The 25,692-nt window shown below is 35.8% G+C and overlaps 2 protein-coding genes across 2 annotated transcripts; one reads left to right on the forward strand and one right to left on the reverse strand.

The window, feature by feature from the left end:
• Window positions 1–296: 296 nt before the first annotated feature.
• On the forward strand, window positions 297–5,322 carry LOC122303243 (O-glucosyltransferase rumi homolog). Its single transcript, XM_043114919.1, has 6 exons — window positions 297–1,130; window positions 2,082–2,659; window positions 2,970–3,162; window positions 3,608–3,672; window positions 3,857–4,067; window positions 4,768–5,322. Exons 1-6 carry the CDS (start codon window positions 942–944, stop codon window positions 5,128–5,130), a joined length of 1,599 nt encoding a protein of 532 aa, XP_042970853.1. The 5' UTR covers window positions 297–941; the 3' UTR covers window positions 5,131–5,322.
• A 570-nt stretch (window positions 5,323–5,892) lies between these two features.
• Window positions 5,893–8,008, reverse strand: LOC122303244 (actin-depolymerizing factor 7-like). Its single transcript, XM_043114920.1, has 3 exons — window positions 7,774–8,008; window positions 6,766–7,025; window positions 5,893–6,184 (listed from the first exon to the last, which is right to left on the reverse strand). Exons 1-3 carry the CDS (start codon window positions 7,774–7,776, stop codon window positions 6,034–6,036), a joined length of 414 nt encoding a protein of 137 aa, XP_042970854.1. The 5' UTR covers window positions 7,777–8,008; the 3' UTR covers window positions 5,893–6,033.
• Between the last annotated feature and the right edge of the window lie 17,684 nt (window positions 8,009–25,692).

Genomic DNA, 25,692 nt, shown 5'->3' on the forward strand with positions numbered 1-25,692 from the left:
TTTTATATATATTTTTTTGTATATTTTATTGATATGATTAATTATATATTAAAAAAATTAATACAATTATTTACATTAATAAAATATATAAAAATACACAAAAATAACTCCATTACTCGAAGCAAAATACCAAACACATCCAACTGCTGAAATTAACAGATTTGTCTTTACACCTTTACCCTTTCCCTCTTTTTAGTTTTTACCCCTTTTCCTCCCCCGTAGAGAGAACAGAAAAGTGTGGCTTCTTTTATCTTCTACAATCTCTACTACACTAAAAAGAAAAGAAAAAACAAAACATATCCTTCATAAAGAAAAATTAACGTACTCACGGGATTCCACCTCTAAAAGGACACCTTTCTACAAGCTGGACTCTGTTCCTCATTCTTCTCTGTTCTATCGTATTGCAGCCCTCACTTTCTCTCTCTCGTCATTTCTTCACTTTTTTTCGTTCTTTCTGTGTCTTCTCCAAAGTCTTATTTCTATTCCTCCTTCCCCTTGATAAAGACTCTGTCACGATCCTAAGCATATTCAATAACCGAACACGTTTTCTCTCAGTCCATTTTCAACCTCAGCCTGCACAAGAACTGTAACCGAAGCCAGAGCTAGATTATGTCACATTTTTGTCACAATCTGCCTTTTCTTCCACAATTTCATCTCCTTTAACCAAACCCGATTTAGAGTCTTTCCAACAAAGATCCAAAACTTCATTGGTTTCCGAAACCAGCTCCAACTTGCTCATTAGAAAGGCTTCGATCAGATTAGAAAAAAAAAGAAAAGGAAAAAGAAAAAGAGAAAGCTTCGATCAGCCGAAGATTGAGGAACCCACTAGAGGAAAAAGGGGCAAGGACCCTTGAAAAGAGCTGAAACCCGACAACCCAGCTGAAGAATTTAGTGGAGTTTGGCCGCTGTCGCGGCTGTCAGAGATTATAGTTAAATAGAATATGAGAAAGTACAATATTCAGCAGAGGTTTCAGAGGTATTTCTGGCACGAATCGGTGCTTTATCGCCGTTTAGAAGCTACGATCTGGCTTCCATTAATGAAATCACCTGCTAGATCCTCCGGTATCTTCTTGTTCATCATCTTCCTCCTCGTCGGCGCGTTTGTTTCCACGCGCTTCTTCGACGTTAATGTAAGTGCTCGTAAACCCCGATGTTGATCAATTCGTGTTATTATTGATTATAGTTTTTGTTTTCTGTGAGTGATCTTGCCGCTGCCTTAATTAGTTTGTAAAAGCAAACTGACCTGCATATCATGCAATTTTATTTTTTATTTAAAAAAAAAAAAAAAAAACTTTTGACTATTCTGGAAGAAGCCACGGCGAACTTGGTTTTCTATGACCTGGATGAAACGACACTCAAAAATCTCTACTTGACGCAAACTAGGCCCGAACGACAAGTTTGGTACTTGTTACAAAATGTTGAAGGCGAGGAGATTGTGACAGTGTGCAACGCTTTAGGCGTAATATCCGCCATTAGTGTCGGTCAACCACTGTACCAAATCTTCCTGCAAGCAGGAAATTGTATACACAGCCAAGTGTCTTTCCTCGTACCACATATGAGCTCGTGGGAGATCTTAGAATTCTAAGATCTTGGAACAGACATTTTTGGAAATTCTATCTATTTTTTAAGCACCATTTTTTTATTGAGCGGTGCTACGAATTTCCACCGAATGCAGCATATATATTTTTTTAATTTTTGATTTTTTTTCATTATTTTTTTTATATTCTTAAATATTTAAAAAAAAAATTACAATTTCACTTAAAAATTTTTACTTAATCATTAAGTAAAAAATTAAAAAAAAAAAATTATTCGGTAGATTTTTTAGCTCCTGAATTCGGGGGATCTAGCATTTCTGTTTTTTATTATCTTCGAAGCTAGTTGAAAGGGCAACATGTTAGAGACGGTGGCACCTCCACAGTAAAATTATTTGTCGTTATTTAATAATTTGCGTCGGAAATCGGTAATGTGACCTTTGTTTGTCTCGTTTCTTATGTACAACTTTATTTCTTTCGGATTAAATTATGGGGGCTCCAAGTACTCGACAGTATTTGACTTTTTGGACATTGTGCTCCCTGTCACAGGGTGTAGGTGGCAATTTAGCTTCGAAACCTAAACAATCTTCATCCCACTTATACCCTCAAAAAAACCTTGATATCACCATAAAGCCCTTCCAGCCAATCGAGATACCACTCGACTGCGCAGCTTACAACCGCACACGAACCTGTCCTTCAAACTACCCCACCACCTTCGATCTCGAAGAAAATCCATCGACCCCCACGTGTCCGGAATACTTCCGTTGGATTCATGAAGATCTACGGCCCTGGGCCCTCACGGGGATCACTAGGGACATGGTGGAAAGAGCCAAAAAGACTGCCAATTTTAGGCTGGTGATACTGAAGGGCAGGGTTTATGTGGAGAAATATCATAGGGCGTTCCAGACGAGGGATGTTTTTACCCTGTGGGGGATCCTACAGTTGCTGCGGAGGTACCCAGGGAAAGTGCCAGACTTGGAGCTGATGTTTGACTGCGTGGACTGGCCTGTCATTAGGACAATGGACTATCAAGGGCCCAATTCCGCGGGCCCGCCCCCGCTCTTCCGCTACTGTGGGGATGATAGCACACTTGACATTGTTTTCCCTGATTGGTCCTTTTGGGGATGGTATGATCTGTTTTTCCCTCACTTAATAATTTATATATAATATGTATTTACATGTAGATGTTTTTATTAAGTTTAAAAACATTAAGGTCATGTTTGGCATAGAGGTATGAACACTGAGTGTGAGGAAGAAATATATGGTTGAGCCAAAATAATCTCATAGTTCTTATACCAATTTTGCCTAGGCCTACGTCCAGGATGTTCTGAAGTCTTAATTGAAGGAGGAAGGGAACGTTTCTGGAGAAAGGTTCTCTGTTTTGTATCACCAACCTCGTTTGTCCATTCATGACATGTACCGTTGTGTGTTGTGTAGGCCTGAGATCAATATAAAGCCATGGGAGAATTTGTTGAAGGACCTGAAAGAAGGAAACGGGAGGAAAAGATGGATGGATAGGGAACCATATGCTTACTGGAAGGGTAATCCAGCGGTTGCTGTAAAGAGGCAAGAGCTCATCAAATGTAATCTTTCGGCCACTCAGGACTGGAATGCTCGTGTATATGCTCAGGTAAAATTCCTAATTAATTCCTTTCGATTTTCTTCTATTTATGCACCCAAATAAAAGCGGAATTTGGTCCTTTTAAAACGAGTAAATTAAAATGCACTTTTGATTGGAAAGAAGATATACTTTTCTTCTTTTATGGTGCATGATATCTATCTGTGAATATCTCTTCTATAGGTGAGGTTTTAAGTGGAGCCTTTGAGTCCCACAAGAACCTTTAGGGTGCAGGTGGGAGCCTAACGTAATAGTTACCCTCTAAGGAAGATGAATGGCATTTTATGCTCACCATATAAAGGAAAAGTTTTTATCGTTATGATTTTGTTCTTTTCCTTTTCCTTGTGCCTTCGTGTTTTTCAGTAACATCTTAGTAAGCTTTTCCAAGTAATGTTGGTTAGTGCAGTAATCTTTCCTCTATGAGTACCTGGTATGATATATAGGAATCCTCTTGCAGGATTGGTCCCGAGAATCACAGCAAGGGTACAAGCAATCAGACTTGGGCAGCCAGTGCATGCATAGGTGAGATTTTGATTGTCACCTCCTCTCTGCTTTTTGAGCATGCAGGCATCTATTTTTAATTTTCGTATCTCTTCTGTTCCATATATCTTGATTACTTTATTCCGTGTTCACCATATCGTCTCTTTTCATTTACTCTGCATTGTGAATTAGAAATTTTGATTTCTTCCTGTCATGATGTATGCAGGTATAAGATCTACATTGAGGGGTCTGCCTGGTCTGTCAGTGAAAAGTACATTCTTGCTTGCGATTCTGTTACCTTACTGGTAAAGCCCCTCTATTATGATTTCTTCACGAGAGGTTTGATGCCTGTGCACCACTACTGGCCAGTGAGGGATGATGATAAGTGCAAGTCTATTAAGTTTGCCGTTGACTGGGGCAACAGCCACAATCAAAAGGTAATTTTATGTTTAGGCTTGTTGAGCAGACGCTGGTGTATTAATTGTGCCCCAATTCCATTTTTTTGTTCAAGATTTCAAACTAAGAAGTTCAATCTTGGTTCTTAAAACTGTTCAAGTAGGGTTTCTGGTGTTTTACTGCAGTGCTTCGACAGTAGCCGACTGCATATATAAGTATTGCCAAGCAAGGATGATTCGTTTGTTTACACAAACCTAAACTATCTTATCTCATCTCATCATTACAATTTTTTTCAAATTTTCATATAAAATATAATAAACAATTCAATTTTTTCAATTCCTAAAACAAAACTAATATTAAAAAATTATATTTTAACAATATTTTATTCAACTTTCAATAAAACATCTCATCTCATCTGAACTGTGTAACCAGACGGGATATTTAGTTTTGTAGCTTTCTGATGCCTGATTGAAGTCATTGCTTAGAAGCTTAGTAGCATTCAAATATCAAATAATGGATCATTTTTGTTCTTTTGTGATGGTCTAATTCCTAAAGTGACACCCTTTATTGTCTTGTCCCAAGTTCACTTGAGGCCTCAAGTGCATAGAATCAAGGGGCATAAAAGATACAGTAACAACAAATAATTTTGCAAACAACTAGGAAAAAGGAATAAAAGCTGAACTGAAATTTTTGGTTTGCATATTTCACAGCTTATTCATTTATGTTTCTTTGATTATTCAGGCGCAAGGAATTGGGAAGGCCGCAAGTGAATTCATTCAAGAGGATTTGAAAATGGAATATGTCTATGATTACATGTTTCATCTTTTGAATGAGTATGCTAAGCTATTAACATTCAAGCCCATTAGGCCTAGAAATGCTGTTGAGCTCTGTGCGGAGACAATGGCTTGCCCAGCCCAAGGATTGCAGAAGAAATTCTTTATGGAATCCTTGGTAAATGGTCCCACGTACTCAAGCCCATGCACTATGCCTCATCCATATGATCCGCCTTCCCTTCATTCAATTCTGAAGAGAAAGGAAAACTCGATAAAACAAGTGGAATTATGGGAGAAGAATTTTTGGGAAAATAAAACTAAGCAGACCTAGAAGGTTTCTCCTTCCAATTTCCAGGTATACGTATATATATATATATATATATATAATTCGGTCACGTATTTATGTATGTTAAGGATTCCTTCACTGCTCAATTTATATGTATGTCCTATATCGGATAATATCAACAGAGAAAAGAGTGCATTAAGAATAAAAACATCTATATGAATTGCTAAGGTTTCAGAATTTCCTGTTTCTATTGATCATCGTCATCACAGTGCATGTATATTGGCATGTATATTTTTAAAAGAGAAATGATATTTGCAGTCATAAAGTGTATAAACATCATACATTATTTTTGAAAAAAGCAAAAATATGAGAATTATATGAAAAAATTAATTTTTTAATGGTGGGTCTTATATTTTTTTCAAAAGTAGTGTGCAATGCTTCTATAACTGTATCTAATATTACTATTTGTAATATTATCGGAAACCATATTTGGACGTTTGACAGTTTGACTTTGACATATGGATGACTCAAAAAATGGTATGAACAATTTGCGTATATATATATATATATATTCACCAATTATGCAAAATGATTAGATGATTAATTGAAGTCAAGTCTTTTATCCGCAAGAACTTGGTTCATGTGTCTAGTGGAAGTCATTACGCTTTGCACCAAAAAAATAGGACTCTAGTTCTGTTGTTTCCCTTACCAGTTTTATGTTTCTATTCCTTAAAAATCTGCCTTTTCTTTTAATCTCAAACAAGAGAATTATGTTACCAAACATGAGGCAAAACGAGCAACCTAAAGAAGTAGTAATCATGACGGATGAATTCATAGCATGGCAAGAAGAAAGAACTACAAATAAACGAGAGCTGAAATTCAATGCTAGCTCATGGAACGTAATTTGTGATGAATGGCTGAACAGCAAAAGGGAAATATTACAACATTTTAAAGTGCTCGGCCTTTTACGATGTCGAGGCTCATTTCACTGGGATCTGTTGCCTGCAACTCCACTTGAATGCCATCCAATTCCCTCTTGAATCTGTCCTTGGAGCTCGCATACACCATCTTACTTCTTACTCTTGATGCGTCCGGTGACCTGAAAAAACACGAGAGTTGAGTTTCAGACTTTCTTCCACTGCAACACAAATCGATTATGTCTGCTATGTTGGCCTTCAAAGAGCAGGAGAAACTAGAAAGTGTTTAGTGACTACCAACACGAAGGATAAAAAATTCTATGGTGCTTTTCTTTTCCATTTGGTTATGCTAATAAGTACTTATACCAAAGGTGTTCAACAATAAATTCTATATTGCTTGTGGACAAGGTTTTAGATATGTTTATAAGCAAATAACAAATATCTATTCTTTAAACCGGTTTTATGAGATGAGTTAGGCTTACAAATTTCTTCATTGTATCAAAGTCTACCACAGGATGAATGGGAGTCCACACTACTTATCCCATGACAAGGAACAGAAAAAATACTGGTATGCAAGTGAGAAAGGGTGTTGAAGAATAAATCCTACACTGCTTGTAGATAAGGTCTTGGTCTTGTTTATAAGGTTGGAACAAATCTATCTTCTTGAACTGATTTTATAAGATGAGTTGGGCCCATGAATTAGGAGAAACATCAGTCATGGAGCATGCGTGTAGACCTATTAAGGAAAAGCTAAATTAATTACCATGCAATGAAGAAAATCTTGCTTTTCTGGCAATTCTCATCAGTGATGAAATCAAAATCAAAGACTGCATAGCGGCATTCATCGGCAGGAAAAGACTCGTTGAAGTCATCGTAGGTTTCATCTGGGCTTCCGAGTTTCTCCACCACCACTTCTTGATTCTCAATCTTGAAAATGATGAATCTGTAGTTCCTCTTCGTTTTCAGCTCCAAGAACTTCAGCTTACACTCATCATTCACAGCCATTCCAGATGCCGAATTCGGCTAATCCAAAATTTAGTTTGGATATGAAAAGAAAACATATCATTATGGATACTAATAGAGTTAATGACGATCTGATTGTTTAAGAGGAAAACAATATCGAGAAATGCACACCAGAAAATCTTTATCTTAGAAATTCTTTCTGCGCGCTGTTTGTTAAACAAGCCACGAGTATAATATTTCTGAAAGTAAAACTGATCAACGGGAAGCAGCAAGCAGTGTTGATTTTGGAGAACTAGAGTTCTTTATCGATAGTAGATGTGTATTACGTAATGGGACGAGTTGGAAATTACTTGGACTATTTTTCTGGATCTATTCGCCTAATTTCTGAGGAGATCACTATGACAGGAAGAATATATAGAGGAAAGAAGGCAGTACAGAAGGCCAAACCGCCATTCAAATTTCTGAAACAATGAAATTGTAAGTCATATACTAGAGAAAAGACTCGCAAAAGAAACAGTGAAAGAATAATCTAATGGAGAAGTCTATCTGACCCAAAAGTTCAAGATGCCTGGCTATCATTGCAGATAAATGCAACCACTCATATCTAACTAATGTGAAAATGTTAAATCAAATCATTACACCGTACTTGCCTTCTTTTAAATGGAAAATCTTGAAGAGTTGTGTAGGTTTGTTTCTAGTATCCTTTTCGCCCATTTTATGAAAATCTTGGAAAATAAAGAGAGAGAGAGAGAGAGAGAGAGAGAGAGAGAGAGAGAGAGAGAGAGAGAGAGAGAGAGAGTAAGCATACCATGTTGAAAGTCAATAAGAGACAGGCAGATTTCTCAAAAATGAAAAAGAAGAAAAGAAGAAGAAGAAGAAGAAGAAACAGAGAATGGGAGAGTGTTGGAGAGGGAGAGATACTATTTTCTGGGGTGACAATAAAAGGTGAGAAGAAAGCGGAGGAGGAAGAGAAATTTGAGGGAGAAAACAGGGGTTGAGAATTTTCTATGCTTTCTATGGCTGATCGTGTCCTAAAAAAAGAGTGCATATCGCCACGTTATTTTTCATCATTATATAGTTGGTTCATTAGTTTGGGCATGAGAGCCTAAAAAGACTCTAATTGGGAGTTTCTTTGCCCTAAGGCCCTTAAAAGTCAAAAAACCATTATCACCCATTATTCTTTGTTTTGCCTTACTCTTCCAGGGGTTCATTCATTACAAAACCACGATCTTTTTGCCTTTTTGGCCGTGCCCCTTAAGAGTACTCTTCAGTTAAAATTTAGCTAAATTTGTAAACATGGGTTTCTGGAGTAAATAACCATTTACTTTTGACCAAATTCATTCTTGCAATGTGAAGAGGATCATATACATTTCAAATTCAGCTGTACTGCAGGTGAAGCCGATGAAGTTGCATTAGATTCTAATGCTGACTAAATTCAAGCATATTAAGATGGCTTATCTCTTGCCCAACACAAATATATGTAGAATCAACACTGAACTTCAATGCAATAAAGATTGAGCTGCTTCCTTCATATTCGGAGAATGGAAAAGGAAGAAGAAAACTGCTTGTTTTCATTGTGGTATTATAAGGCTAGAAATTGCTCTTTTTCGTTCTGGACTTTGTTATCTCCAATTGAACCAGCTGACAAGTCGTATTTTAAATGGACTTAAATTAAAAGTCAATTGAAATATGACATTTCAGCATATGTGTTTGGAAGCGATAAAATACAAAGATGAAGAACAATAATATTCCCTTAGTATTATCTCGCGTCGACAAAAAGAAAGCGGAACTTTTTTTTTTTTTGAAAAAATTCCAGTCTCATATATTTGTATTTCTCAACTATTACAACCTTTGTCTCTAATAAGAGAACTGGTAATTACAGATGGACCCCCTCCTCTATCCATATTACTTCCCCTGCTAAAAAATAATTCATGCTTAGCCAATAAATGGGCTACATTATTTCTTTATCTGGGTATGAATCTCACCATCCACTCCTTTCTATCCTTTAAAAAAATTTTAATGTCTTCAATTATGTGCCCCATCCATGAGAAATCCTCCTCCACTTTGTTCATGCCATTGATTACTGCTGCAGCATCACCTTCCACGATCACGTTTGAAAAAGCTAGATCATTGCAGATCTCTAACGCCCTCCATAAGGCAAGACATTCAGCTAAAGCAGGTTGATCAACATTACACCTCTTACTACAAACATAGGCTAGAACTTCCTCATCTGCATCTCTTATAACAATCCCTATTCCCATTGTCTTATTCTTTGTGTCTAATGCAGCATCCCAGTTGGCAAGAACTTCATTAGTACTCGGTTTCTTCCATTTTCTGCACGGATTGCCCCTCACCCCATCATGCCTGTTCTCCTTGGCTGGCATCTGAGCAGATTTATAGTCCTCTTATCCTTCACTTGTCTTCAATAGCAGTTCTCATGGGCTGTAGAACTTACTCTAAAAAATTAACAAGTTTCATCTTAACCATATCCTACGCATAGTCGTTGCTATCCACTCTAGCTCTTCTCTATTAAACCTGGTGATAAGTCAATTCCTTTTGAATTTCATATTTGTAACATAACACTTGTACTTATTATAAATAATACCTCATGCTCCCAAAAATGATTATGGGAAGCACATTTCAAAATCTCTATATGGTATCACGAGCCATCTTATCTATTCTTTTTTCTTTTTTCTTTTTCCAACTATGTCAACCTCCTCCTCCACAATGTCTCGGTCTTCTCCTGCTCCGATTCATCCCACCCACTAGATTACTCTCAAATTTTGTCATGGAAAGCTCATTTTCTTCCCTACCTCCGTGGTCAAATATTCTAAGGCTTCATCGATGGTAGCCTTCTTGTTCCACCCAAATTTTTAAACCCTGCTTCCCCCCATTGATGCCCCTTCACCAAATCCTGCTTATGAGTTTTGGTTTGAACAAGATAAATTCATTTTAAGCTCCCTTATCTCTTCTTTATCTGAACTTGTTCTTCAGTAAAGTATTTGTCTCGATACCTCCCGTGATGTTTGGAAAAGTATTTGTCTCGATACCTCCCGTGATGTTTGGATCACTTCGGAGAAAATGTTTCCTACCACGTCTTGTGCCCGCCAAATAAACACACTAAATCAACTGAGTACGTTGAAAAGGGGTGGTCTCTCGATTCCATATTATTTTCAAAAAGCTAAAAGATTTGCTAATGTCTTATCGGCTATTGGACGTCATATTGGTGATTTTGAAATCACATCATACATTCTTGCTAGACAACCCACTGACTATGATCCTCTTATTGCCTCAGTGAATACACGTTTGGAGCCTATGCCCCTTGATGATCGCTACGGTCATTTGATCACACATGAATTACGTTTGGAACGGGTTATTGTTTCATTTGACATCAACATCCCTTATGCTAATATGGCTTCCCAAAATTCTCAATCTAATGGCCAAAGACGCTACACAAATAACCAACCATTTCGAGGCTTTGGAGGACGTGGTCGTGACCGAAGCTGTGGCCGACACAACTCATCTACCTACTCCAACAAATTCATCTGGCCCCTCACGCCCATTTTGTTAGATTTGCCTCAATGTGGGTCATATTGCAGTACCCAAATGCTGGTATAGGTTCGATCAAGATTACCAAGCCACAAACATGATATAATACATCAACTCATGCATCATTAGATCAGTCCTAGTATTCTAACACTAGTGCTACTCATCATGTCACCTCTGACTTGGCAAATCTCAACCGTCACACTGAAGAATACACTGAACATCATCAAGTCTTGGTTGGTAATGGTAAAGGTCTGCGCATTCATAATATTAGTTCTATTTTCTTTTCCTCTCCCAAATCTTTCTTTCTCAAGACTGTTCTCCATGTTCCTCAAAGAAAAAAGAACATCCTCTTTGTTTATCAATTCTCCGGGGATAATCATGTTTATTTTGAATTTTAACATTCTTTTTCTTTTGTGTGAAGGATCAGTTCTCGGGAGTCACCATTTTCAAAGGCAAGAGTAACCATGGACTCTATCCATTACACCACCTTTCTAAGGTTTCCCATTTCGCTGCAGCCTTTCTTAGTACTGAAGCTTATGATGATTAGTGGCGTCATTATCTTGGCAACCCTGCATAAAAGCATTGGCCTACTGGCCTATCCAATAGGCCAATGCCAATGTCTAGTCAAATTTTGGCTAAAAATAGTAAAAATGGTTTGTATTGGAGTAGTCAAAACTCCATGGTTTGAGTTTTGACTTGCAGTAATTTCAAAACTTTCTTCAAATTTCGTCAGCTACAATTCATCTCCAAAACATTATTTTATTCTAAAAATATTATGTTTTATAATTAGGTAGAGAAAAAAATAAGTGGAAAACAATAATTTTAAATAAAAATTAAATTCTTAATTAATATATAGAGTGTATTTGTAAAATATAAAAAAAAATTATTAAAACAATTATTATTAGAATACATAATATTATATTATTATTTTAAATTTGGGATGGATAGTCTAATGTAGATTAGTTTCTTCAATAGTTTTGGCTTAAGTCAAAATCTTAACTTTTATCCAAATTTTAAACTTGGCAATAGGTAAACTATTGTCAATGCTCTAATGCATTGCTCGTCAAGTTCTCTCCACACATCAGTTAGTTGTTTCCAATAATTCCTCCAATAATGTACGTTTGTCACTCTTGTCAGCTTAGCAAGAGTCATAGACTCCTATCTTATTTATCTAGCTCTATTTTAGAAGATCTATTAGATTTACTATTTAAGGATGTCTGGAGTCTATCCCCTCAACTCTCTTGTAATGGAAATCTTTATTATCTTTGTTTTGTCAATGATTATTCTAAATACACGTGGTTATTTTCTATTTCTTCAAAATATGATGTCTCTACTATTTTTTTCAACTTCAAAAATCATGTTGAAAGGTTCTTTAGTTGTCCGTTAAAAGCTGTTCAATCAGATTGGGAAGGTGAGTTCAAGAAATAACATCCTATCCTCACTTCGAAATTTCCAATGGCATCTCTCATCGTCTCTCTTGTCCCTACATATATTATCAAAATGGCTCAGTTGAACACAAACATAGACATTTAGTGGAAACAAGTCTCACTCTCCTTACTACTATATCTGTTCTAAAATAATACTGGGATGATGCCTTTTCCACTGCTGCCTATCTTATAAATTGATTGCCATTTCCCATCACAAAAAATAAGTCTCCTCTTGAACTACTCTACAAGCAAACTCCAAACTCTAATTTTTTAAAAACATTTGGTTGTGCTTGTTGGCCTCCCATCTTTGACCATACAATAAGCAAAAGTTGGACTTTTGATCCCCTCGTTGTGTCTTTCTCGGTTATAGCACTAACCACAAAGTACTCCACTAGCCGAATTTTCATTTCTACCAATGTAATCTTTTATGAACATGTTTTCCCATTTGCCACACCTTCTCTATTTGTTTCTTCTCTTAACAATATTGCAGGTACCATATTACCACCAACAATTCGTCTTCTACAATCAAGCCCTTCATCTATAATTTCTAAAGACCCTCTAATGGTCATTGCCTTACCTTCTCTAGCACCAACCACAATTTCTGCTCCCGATCCAGTGCATTCTCAAGTGTCTCAGACTTCCATGCAAACACGAGCTCACAATAATATTTTTAGGCCCAAAAGATTTGTAGATGGTACTTTGGCTCGCCAACCTTGTGCACTTCTCACCACTACACCAACTTCGAGTCCATTAATTACTAGTCCAGCCCTCACAGATTTAGCACTCATGGAGACCACATCTTTTAGAAGTGCAATCAAATTCCCGAAATGGCGTTAAGCTATGAATGAAGAATTCACAGCTTTCATGCAAAATGACACATATACTCTAGTCCCTCCAACTACCAAGATGAATCTAATTGGTTGTAAATGGGTATTTAAAATCAAACATAGGGCCGATGGATCACTTAAGAGATTAAAGGCCCATCTTGTGGCATAAGAGCACTACCAACAAGAGGGCCTCGATTATGGTAAAACTTATAGCCCTGTTTTCAAGCCCATTACAATTCATCTTACTCTCTCTATTGCCATTTCATCAAACTAGATTATTCACCAATTGGATGTTAAGAATGCCTTTCTACATGGCATTATTGAAGATATCTTCATCACTCAACCTCCGGGGTTCAAACATCCATCTTTCCTTGACCATGTCTGTCGCTTGAAGAAATCCCTCTATGGCCTGAAGTAGGCCCCATGAGCATGGTACTCTCAAGCTAGCTATAAGCTTCTTGAATTGGGCTTCAAGGGCTTCAAATCCGATACCTCACTATTTATTTATAGCCGCAAGTCAAATCCGATTTATATCCTCATATACGTTGATGGCATTGTTATAACTGGGCCATATCAGATGCTTATTACCTAACTTATCACTACCCTTCAGTTTGTCTTTGCACTAAACGAAATTGGGCTATTGCATTATTTCCTTGGAGTTGAGGCCCACTTTATTGCAGAGGGGCTTTATCTATCTCAACAACGCTATATCCAGGAACTTCTTCAGAAAGCAAACATGCATCATGCCAATCCTATCTTGTCTCCAACCCTATACAGAAGCATAGTTGGTTCCCTCCAATACTTGAGCTTCTCCAGATTGGATTTTGCTTTGTAAAATGCTAAATGCAGTCGGCTTTTGCAGTCACCGTGCAAACTGTGGGACGTGGCCTGACAAGTAGTGTTAATGAAACAACGAGCATATAATCGTTTTTGCAAATAAATTCTTTTGCGTACAAGCATTTTACACTTCATTTTACGAGCTTTTTTTTTCTCTCTTGCGTCTCCCTTCTCCTATCTTTCTCCCTCCAGCCTCCCACTCTCCTTCCTTTCTCCCGTCAACAAGAAAATCTTAGGCCCCAAATAGGAAAACCCTCCCTTTAGCAAGAAAATCTTAAAGACCCAAGATAGCAAATAAAACCTTTAATAAACTGAGCCTAAAATTTTACTACACTTGAGTGGAGGATTTCACTAATTCCTTAAAATGAAACCAAATGCGGACAAATGAAACAAAATTCTCTTCTTTTCTTTTCTCAATGACCAAACAAAGGTAAGATCCAAAATGCAACATTGTCAATCTTTTCTCACAACCACAGTCTTATCCTAAACTTGCCAACATGTAGGACTAGCAAAATAGGCAAATATAATCCATGTATGACCGTGCATACAAATGTACAGATGAAATAAAATATATACAACTCATAAATGGCTGAAGATCTGAAAAAAGAAAGAGTACCATAACGTCTGGGGAATTTAGGTGTGGGGAGTGGGGACCGACAGACTGAGTTGAAGCTGGGTTCACAAAGTAATACAGAGCAATCGGCCAAGATGATGCCGAATTCACCAAGTAAGGCAGAGGAGAGAGAGAGCGAGAGAGAATGGAGGAAAGTGGGAGATGGGAACTTTTTTATTTTTTCCAATTTTTTCAATTAAAGGTGATCATTCTTTCAATTATTCTTTTTTTAAAATTAAAGATGATGTGACCCAGGGCCACTCCAGACTACACGTTGACTGCATCCTATGCTTGTTCGTAGAAGAGCTGGTTTGCTTTTGTAGTATCCAAAGTATGCTAATTCATGCACCACCCAACCACTGGCTCACTGGAGTGTTGTTAAGAGAATCCTTAGGTATCTTCAGCTCACTCCTCATCATGGCCTTCTTCTTCAATGATCTACATCTCATCATCTTCAAGCCTTCTCAAGCTTTGATTGGGCTGGTTGTCCTAACGATCACCGCTCCACCACTAGCTATTGCCTCTTCTTTGGAACAAACCTCATTCCATGAAGCTCCGCAAGCAAAAGACTATCTCTCATTCAAGCATCGAAGCAAAATATCGGGCCATTTCCAACACCATTGCCAAACTAATTTGGGCGCAATCTCTCCCTAGGAAACTTTGTCTCAAGCTATTGTAAACTCTGACTCTTTGGTGTGACAATATCGGTGCAACATATCTCATTGCCAATCATCTTTTTTACTCACGAACAAAATATATCTCCATTTGTAACAGCATACTAGAAATTTAATGATGAAATTTCTATTGGTTTTAGGAATCTTGTGAAGGCCCCATAAGTTTTTATGAATCTCTTAATCGTATAGATTTTAGTCTAACTATATAGTTAGTGTTATTACTCACTATGGTATCAGAAGTGTGTTTTTGATTATTGGAGATAGTTAAAAAAGTTTTAATTGGAGAAATGGAAAGATCTTAGCCACCTCACTCTTCTAAGTCTACTCTCCACCTTTAGGAAATAGCTTAAGCTAATTTTCGTAAATATTATTGGGTAAGAGAGACTACACTCAATTCTCACTCCAGCCTCATCTTCTTCCATATTTTGTTCATAAATACCTCCAGCCACTCCCCTACGAAATTATCTTCCTTTACATCTTTCATTGAAAGAACACCAAACACTCTCTCGGACAGCTTTTAAGTATTTTTTGGCACGCCTATTTTGAAGCTTTTGTAAGTGTTTTATTATAAAGTCTCATTCATACAAGTTGTTCCTTTTTTAGTCTAATTTAAGTGGATATCTTATTTGTTTCATTTGAAGGTCATTTGGTCAGTTAAATATTATTTAAACTCTAGAAATGTTATTCTAAGAGATAAACTGAAGAATATGTTATAGTTTGAAGTTTTTGACCAAGCTAATGGATAGATATTGGTCCAAAATTTTTATGGAGTATTGTTAACATGTGTATATGATTATTGATTGATGATTGTTGCATGATTAAAGGTTTTGATGAAAGATTTTCTTAGATTTAGAAACTTATAAACTGGAAGAGGAAAAACAGTTTCTGTTTTGAGAAAGTTTAAATCTTTAGTGGTTTAAACCTATTCCAATGGCTTTGATAATTTTATTGAAGGATCCTAATCCTCTTATATACATGTTATAATATTATTTTGAAGATATTTGTTGTTAGTTTCAAAGATATGAAATTTTATGCAAAGAGATATTTGGATAGGCCAAAGTGTGGATGTTCTTGGCTAAATTTATATTTTGGTTCATTTTTAACCATGTGATCTTGAATCAGAAGCTTATATATGTTTTAGGACATCTTTTTAAATCATATGATGGTTTGGTTTGAAGATCACATCTTTTTAATTCATAGATCAAAAGGTTGATCAAAATAAGTTAGAAACAAAAATCAATAGAAATAGCGTATGAGAATTTCGACCCTATAGAGTTTTAATAGTTGTGATTAGTTTTAAATTTTTCTAAATTGATATTTGAGTTTAGGATAAAATTTACATGGGACATGTAAATTTTGGTAACTTTTGGAGTTAGCATGCAAAACCCTTAAGTTAGGGGTAAAATGGTCATTTTCTCACATGTAGAGGGTAAAATGAAAATTTTACTCTTAAGTTAGTATTTTTCTATATTTCAAATTATTAATGATTTAGTTCTAACTTTTAGAATCACTAATTACAGTTCCTTGTGATCACGCTTGAGCTTTTATAAGAAACGAGGAGATCAAGGTGAGTTAGCTTTTAACTTACTAGTAGTCTACTATGTATGTGTGCTAAGTAAAAGAACTACAGTGTATGTATGTGTGTTATCATAGATGCCAGGCCATGCTAAGTTATCACATATTTGTCTGTTACATAGAATTTATTCTGTCATGAGTTTCATCTGTTACACAAGATATTTTGTCATATATTGCAAGTACATAATGTTAAATATGCCATCTATTACATGTATGTCATATCATGTTCACTGTTACAAGTATGTCAGGTTAATTATGTTTCCGTTGCATGTGATATCATGTTATGAAATATTGTGTGTTACATGTTTAAGTCATGTTACGATAAAATCCTATGTCAAGTTGGTCATGTCTTTCAAGTTATGTTCAAGTCACGTTATGTTATGTTAGGGCTTCTGTCCTTTCGTATTCTAGTCATGTTTCTTCTTGAGTTACATTCAGTTTCGTGGGGTCCACAATAACCGTGGCATATGAAGTATGGGGTTACAGTAATTGTGACGCATACACTACGTGAGACACAGCAATTGTGACACGTAGAATACATGGGGTCACAACAACTGTGGAGTATGTATTTAACTGCATTGTGACACGTAAAATACATGGGGCCACAACAACTATGGAGTATGTATTTAACTGCATTGTGATGCGTAGAATACATGGGGCCACAATAACTATGGAGTATGTATTTATACGTAGAATACATGGGGTCACAACAATTGTGGAGTATGTATTTAAACAGTTAAAGAATAAGTTTCAGATTATGTTCATGTTAAATCAAGTTTCAGAGCAAATTCATGTTAAGTCAAGTTTCAGATCAAGTTCATGCCAAGTCAAGTTCAGTTCACGTTTTAATTAAAGTTATGTTAGTTATGTTATGTTGCACGTCAATTTATGCTTTAATTACTTATGAATTTGATTATGCATTCATGCTTTTACTATCATCCATGCATCATTAGCCTGTGTGGAAGTTTTTTGTTAACTTATTGAGATTTGTAATCAAATCTCACTGTGGTAGTCTCAACTACCATTTCTCCCAAAAGGTAGATTTTGTTACAGGACCTGAAGGAGAATCAGGAGCTGACCAACTAGACACAGTTGACTGAGCGACAATACAACGTCAATATTAATATAGTAGTTAACGTAAATTACTACTTGTACTATGGAGTTGCATCTCCAGTACTATTTGGATCATAAGCATTTTGGACTAGTGTTATGATCTTAGTTGTTCAATGGGTCTTTATATATGAAGTATATTTTAAGCATTTGGGATATTTTCAATTTGGTGCATAGTATTGCTAAAGAAAAAAATTTATCCGCTACGAATATTTCATAATGTTAAATGCATGTTAGGAACATTGCATCTTATATGTCATGAACGGGAGCAGGTAACCTTGTGTTGCGTGTCTCGACACTTCAAATGTCCATTCGATCCCAAATAAAATTTTGGGGCATCACAGGGTGGTATCAGAGCAATACGTCTCTGGGCAGTAAATCCACATGTCCTTAGGAAATGCACCAAATATTAGACTTAAAATTTTAGTCAACATTAGGCTTGGATTTCTTAAAGGTATGAAAGGTAGTATGTGGTTGTAATACGTGTACTTGTGTGTTTCACAGAAGGGACAAATGACTCGTGATAGAATACCTCGAAACCTTGAGGAGATTTCAATAAGGAGAATCATAATTCCTCGATGGATGGAGGATTAGCTGAAACTATACGTATGCTGACTAGCGTGCTTAGACATCAGCAACAGTAACAAGTGCACGTACCTAGACCCGAAGTTAGGGGTTGTCCATATGAGAATTTTTTGATTCACTGTTATCCGAATTTTTTTTGGTAATGAAGGGCCACTGAGAGCCGAGAAATGAATTATAGATCTCGAGAGAACGTACGGGATTTGTGAATGTTTTGAGAACCAAAAGGTTCTATATGCTGAATACCTATTTAAAAGAGAAGCTGGAATATAGTGGGATACACATAGGCAACTTCTAGTTAGAGAACTAGAAAGTGTGACTGTATTGTCTTGGGAGAGGTTCAAGGAAGAGTTTGACAATAGATTTTTCCCAGACTCTGTCAAACAACTGAAGGCCCTGGAGTTCGTGTCCTTAACATAAGACAGTTTGACTGTAAAGCAGTATGCCGCTAAGTTCATGGTGTTGGGAAGGTTTGCACTACACTTAATTTCTACTCAAAGGATGCAGGCACAGAAGTTTCAAGTAGGACTTCAGCCTAGAATCCATAGTCAAGTAGTTTGCCTTATAATAGAAAATTACCAAGAGATAGTAAACGTCACTGCCATAGCAGAGGTAGAGCAGAAGAGCTTGACTGCCTCGATCACTGCAGAAAGAAAGAAGACTTCACCATATGCTAGTGAAGAGAGTTCAGAAAGGAAGAAGGTGTTTACTGGACTAGACAAAGGGAAAGGCATTGAGACTAAAAGCTCAATGCTGACCATATATCCAATATGTGAGATGTGCAGAAAGAACCATGGAGGCAAGTGTAAACTCACCTTAGGACTTTGTCTCGGATATGGCCAACCTGACCATGTGATCAAAAATTGTCCCAAGAGAACTTAGAGGAAAGGCATTGTGCCCAACAGAGATCTCAAACCAAAGCCAAGGCCTCCAGTGTCAGCTCGAGTGTATGCAGTCACTATCCTGGAGAGATAGACACTGATGCCCCAAGAACATATAGAGCAAATGCCATTCCTGGTATATTTCTGAAACCACTATATTGTTAAGCTTAGTTAAGATTGATTGGATATGCATGTTTAACTGCATATTTATATGGATCATTAGATCATGACATACATTGAGGCTCCAGAAGAGTTCGTAAAAACTGTACATATTTGAAATATAAATCTGAAACCCTTGCGGCTTCAAGGGGAAGATGAATGAAATTATTAGATCTGAAATACCATCTTTTAAATATAATTAGTATTTTAGATTCATATTACGGTTTTGTAATAAGTGTGCATTATTACAGGAGAAATAAAAATGAGCACATAGAATATCTACCAGAAGATAAAAACACAAATATCAATATTTGTGAAGTATTATTTTATTATCTTGAAATAAAATTACAGAAATTTGAGGCTCTTCGCCTTATTCTTTAAACGCTCTTACTTTTCAAAAATATGCATGTCCTTCTTATTTAAAGGAATAGGCAATCGAAAAGAAGATTTAAGTAAGGATTTTAAATTTATGTTCTCTTGATTTAGTGCTTCTATCTTCATGTTGGACTCTAGAAGAAGCCGCTGAAGAATAGAAATATTCTCGTTGAGTTTGTCAACCCCACCAGTCTTGGATTGTAATCGCTGAGAAAATGCGACAATGGTTGATGAGTATCGGGTACCGAGACTCACAAACTCGTAGATGATTTTATCATCTGACTTATTAGTCAGATCATTATTGTATTGTATTATAACACCTACGGTAGAAGCAGAAACAACTGGTGAACGAGGTGCATAATACCTTATATATTGGTTATGAGAAGATTGTTGAGCCATTGTAGAGTGAGAATGTAGAAAGAGATTGCAGAGTAAGAATGCAGATTAAATTCAGAAAAGTGAAGAAGATGAGATGAAAAGGAAGATGAGCTAAATAATTCTTTTATAGAGAAAATTATGACAAAGCATCTCTATTACTTCACAGCATCTTTCGTGAAGTATCTCTCTATAAGAGACAAGAGATGTAGCATCATAGTTGCGGCGCCTGACAGCTGCAGAAGAGCAATGTAGTATCATAACTCTGCGGCGCCTGACAACTATAGAAGACCTGTAAAAATCCTGCGGATTAGAGTTGTCTAGTCTAAAACAGAGGGCCACCGTTTTTGTTAAAAAAAGAAAAAAAGAAAAAAAAAAAGAGATTAACGGCTTAATTTTGATGAATTCTCTATTAACTATGTTATTTACAAAAACACTTAAAGTATATCGCTTATGTTTTTCTAAGGAAGAGTTTCGGAAGATTATTTACTTGAACTTTTAGGTTTTGAGAGTATGTCGATACAACTTAGCCAACCTTGCAGAAAGAAGTATAATATAATTGTTGATTAGAGTAAGAGAGTTAAGGAATGACATAATCTCAAAGGTAAATATATACGGGATAGACAGCAGGTTGGTAAGCAACACCTCTTCCTTAACTTGCTATTTCTTACTTACTTCGATTTCGATGGATTTTATAGTGGGCTTTCCAAGGACTTTAGCCGGAAATAATACTATCTGGGTAATAGTTGATTGCCTGACGAGAAGTGCTCACTTCATACCCATCAAGAATACAAATTCTCTAGAAAGATTGACGAGAATTTATATAACAGAGATTGTCAGATTGCATGGAGTGCCTAAGACGATCGTATCAGATAGAGACCCTCATTTTACATCACGCTTCTGGAAAAATTTACAAGAGTTGATGGGCTCTAATCTGCGGTTTAGTAGTGTGTACCACCCACAAACAGATGGACAAACAGAAAGGACGATTCAAACTTTGGAATATATGCTAAGAGCCTGTATTTTGGATTACGAATGGAGTTGGGAGAAGCAACTACCTTTGATAGAATTTGCTTATAACAATAGTTTCCAGACCACTATTCAAATGGCACCATATGAAGCCTTGTATGGTAGAAAGTGTAGATCACCTCTGTATTGGAATGAAGTAGGGAAAAGTAAAATAGTTGGACCAGAAGTCTTGCAAGAGATAAAGGACTAAGTACACTTGATTAAAGAAAGGATGAAAACAGCATAGAGTCGACAGAAGAGTTACGCTGATAATCGAAGGAGAAATATAGATTTTAAAGTTGAAAATTGGGTTTATTTGAAAGTATCTCCTATGAGAGGAGTAAGTCGTTTCGGAGTGAAAAGCAAGTTAAGTTCGAGATACGTGGGACCCTATGAGATAGTGGAGAAAGTGGGAGTAGTTGCGTATCGTTTGGAATTGCCAACTAAGTTCTATGGAATTCATAATGACCTATGAAGAGAAGCCGATGCAAATTATTGACTGAAAAGATAAAGAGTTGTGGAATCGTAAGATCCCATTGGTCAAAGTATTTTGGCAAAATCATAATATTCAAGAGGCGACTTGGGAGAAGGAAGTTGATATGCGAGCCAAGTACCCCCAGTTATTTGACATCAAAATTCAGTCTTGTAGAGTTGTTTTGGCTTCTGCTTAGTTGATATTTTGTGGTTCATTTGTACGGGACTGACTATATCAGATGTTGTACTTCTTTGTTTGGATATCAATAAAGTATGTGTGTTTCCTTAACTCTTGGTTTGTTACTTATGTCAATTTCGAGGATGAAATTTTTTTTTAGGGGAAGAGGTTGTAATAGCCCGTTAGAAATTTAATGATGAAATTTCTATTGGTTTTAAGAATCTTGTGAAGTTTCCATAAGTTTTCACGAATCTGTTAATCATATAAGTTTTAGTCTAACTACATAGTTACTGTTATTACTCACTATGGTATCAGAAGTGTATTTTTTATTATTGGAGATAGTTAAAAAAGTTTTAATTGGACACATGGAAAGATCTTAGCCACCTCACTCTTCCAAGTCTACTTTCCACCTTTAGAAAATAACTTAAGCTGATTTTCGTAGATATTATTGAGTAAGAGAGACCTACACTCAACTCTCATTCCAGCCTTATCTTCTTCCATATTTTGTCCATAAATATCTTCAGTCACTCCCCACGAAATTATATTCCTTTACACATTTCATTGAAAGAACACCAAACACTCTCTCAGGCAGTTTTTAAGTATTTTTTTGCACGCCCATTTTGAAGTTTTTGTAAGTATTTTATCATAAAATCTCATTTATACAAGTTGTTCCTTTTTTAGTCTAGTTTATGTGAATATCTTATTTATTCCATTTGAAAGTCATTTGGTTAGTCAAATATTATTTAAACTCTAGAAAGGTTATTCTGGGAGATAAACTGGAGAATATGTTATAATTGAAGTTTTTGACCAAGCTAATGGATAGATATTGGTCCGAAATTTTTATGGAGTATTGTTAACATGTGTATACGATTATTGATTGAGGATTATTGCATGATTAAAGGTTTTGATGAAATATTTTCTTGGATCTAGAAACTTAGAAACTGGAAGAGGAAAAACAGTTTCTGTTTTGAGAAAGTTTAAATCTTTGGTGGTTTAAACCTATTCCAATGGCTTTGATGATTTTATTGAAGGATCCTAATCCTCTTATATACATGTTATAATATTATTTTGAAAATATTTGATGTTAGCTTCAAAAATATGAAATTTTATGCAAAAAGATATTCAATTCGGATAGGCTAAAGTGTGGATGTTCTTGGCTAAATTTATATTTTGGTTAATTTTTAACCATGTGATCTTGAATTAGAAGCTTATATATGTTTTAGGACATCTTGGTTTGAAGATCACATCTTTATAATTCATAGATCAAAAGGTTGATCAAAATAAGTTAGAAACAAAAATCAATGGAAATAGCATATGAGAATTTCGGCCCTATGGAGTTTTAATAGTTGTGATTAATTTTAAATTTTTCTAAATTGATATTTGAGTTTAGGATATAATTTATATGAGGGAAGTAAATTTTGGTGACGTTTGAAATTAGCATGCAAAACCCTTAAGTTAGGGGTAAAATGGTCATTTTTTTACATGTAGAGGGTAAAATGAAAATTTTACTCTTAAATTAGTATTTTTTCATATTTCAAATTATTAATAATTTAATTCTAACTTTTAGAATCACTAATTACAGTTACTCGTGATCGCGCTTGAGTTTTTATAAGAAACGGAGAGATCAATGTGAGTTAGTTTTTAACTTACTAGCAGTCTACTGTGTATGTGTGTTAAGTAAAGGAACTACAGTGTATTTATGTGTGTTATCATATATGCCAGGCTATGCTAAGTTATCACATATTTGTCTGTTACATAGAATTTATTCTGTCATGAGTTTAATCTGTTACATAATATATTTTTTCATATATTGCAAGTATATAATGTTAAATATGCCATCTATTACATGTATGTCATGTCATGTTCACTGTTGCAAGTATGTCAGGTTAATTATGTTTCTGTTACATGTGATATCATGTTATGAAATATTTATGTGTTACATGTTTGAGTCATATTACGATAAAACCCTATCTCAAGTTGGTCATGTCTTTCAAGTTATGTTCAAGTCACGTTATGTTATGTCAGGGCTTCTGTCCTTTCGTATTTTAGTCACGTTTCATCTTGAGTTATATTCAGTTTTGTAGAGTTCACAATAACTGTGGCACACGAAGTATGAGGTCACAGTAATTGTGATGCATACACTACGTGAGACACAGAAATTGTGACATGTAAAATACATGGAGCCACAACAACTGTGGAGTATGTATTTAACTGCATTGTGATGCGTAGAATATATGGAGCCACAACAACTGTGGAGTATGTATTTAAACAGTTAAAGAATAAGTTTCAGATTAAGTTCATGTTAAGTCAAGTTTCAGAACAAGTTCTTGTTAAGTCAAGTTTCAAATCAAATTCATGTCAAGTCAAGTTCAGTTCACGTTCCAATTTAAATTATGTCAGTTATGCTATGTTGTACGTCAAGTTATGCTTTAATTACTTATGAATTTGATTATGCATTCATGTTTTTACTGTCATTCATGCATCATTAGCCTGTGTGGAAGTTTTTTGTTAACTTACTAGGATTTGTAATCAAATCTCACTATAGTAGTATCAACTACCATTCCTCCCGAATGGTAGATCTTGTTACAGGACTTGAAGGAGAATCAGGAGCTGACCAACTAGACACAGTTGACTGAGCGACGATGCGACGTCAATGTTAATATAGTAGTTAACGTAAATTACTACCATTGCATCTTATATGTTATGAACGGGGGGCAGGTAACCTTGTGTTGCATGTCTCGACGCTTCAAATGTATGTCCGATCCCAAACTGAATTTGGGGGCATCACACCATTGATTATCACTTTGTTCATGATCAAGTATCCTCTAAAGCTCTCTCAGTGAAGTTTCTCTCCTCTAAAGACCAACTAGCGGATGCTTTAACCAAACCACTGCCACTTGCTCGGTTTTCTTCCATTAGACACAATCTCTACGTAGGTGAATTGCCGTTGACATTGATGGGTTTATTGAAACAGAGCCCGATTCATCTGCAACAAACTCTAGTTCAAAGGAAGATCAAGTCAAAAGCATATCTGATGCCAACTCCTATAGCACAAGCCAATCGTCTCCAACTCAAATTTCAAATGTAAAAGATAAGGATAAACAGGGATAGCATTTACTTTTGAATTTCATATTTATAACAAAACACATGCACACACTTAATATAAATAATACCTCCTGCTCCCAAAAATGATTATGAGAAACCACACTCCAAAATCTCTATAGTTCTGATATAACAAATCTCAGACTCCAATGAAGTCCTCCCAGTCCCACCCCACAAAGAATATCCATGCAATTGGCCGCCAATCTCTCCTTAATTAGCAGATTACCATGCATGCATAGATTAATTAGAAGCCATAAACGAACTCTTCTATCATTCCCAACTTTTATGGTCACAAAAACTTGTTATCGTTTTGAAGGGCTCAACAACGATTATGAGTCTATTATCGTTAAAATTACTTTACACGCCACCTCAGTACGTATTCACATTATGTATTCTTTAGAGAACATGAGGGAGGATATTAATGATTGGGCTTTACGCAAAGGGTTGCTTGGAATGCTAGACATCCCCTTTCGGGGTCAGCACCAAAACTATACGTGCCTCTTATGATTGGGTGTCTCTATGTCAACGATCTAGTGTAAAAAAATTGATACAAACCATACATATAACCCTAACAAAAACCTCATAATTAGATGTAGTTTGAATCATATGATTATTCCTTGCGTTGCTATCGGACCCATAAAAAATAGCAGGGATTATCTTTACTCATTTCCTTTGTCTGCAAGGTTTCGCATATCAGTACTACGGACGTCTGCTCCAGCTACATGTAGAATTTGACGACAAAACGTTGCTTCTGTTTCTATCCATCTTCCCTCGTTTGGATACGAATATACATATTAATAATCATGAAATGATTTTAAAATAAACATAATATTAAAAATAAATTTTTAATTTTAAAATAATGTTTTGCAATTATTTTTTTTTATTTTTAAAAATTTTATAAAATATGTTAATTCAAATAATTTTATTATTATTTACAATTTTTTTTTTTTATTTCGTATCAAAATGTAAACCAATTAGAAA

The sequence above is a fragment of the Carya illinoinensis genome, chromosome 3 (genome assembly GCF_018687715.1).
Source record: "Carya illinoinensis cultivar Pawnee chromosome 3, C.illinoinensisPawnee_v1, whole genome shotgun sequence".
Lineage (NCBI taxonomy): Eukaryota > Viridiplantae > Streptophyta > Magnoliopsida > Fagales > Juglandaceae > Carya > Carya illinoinensis.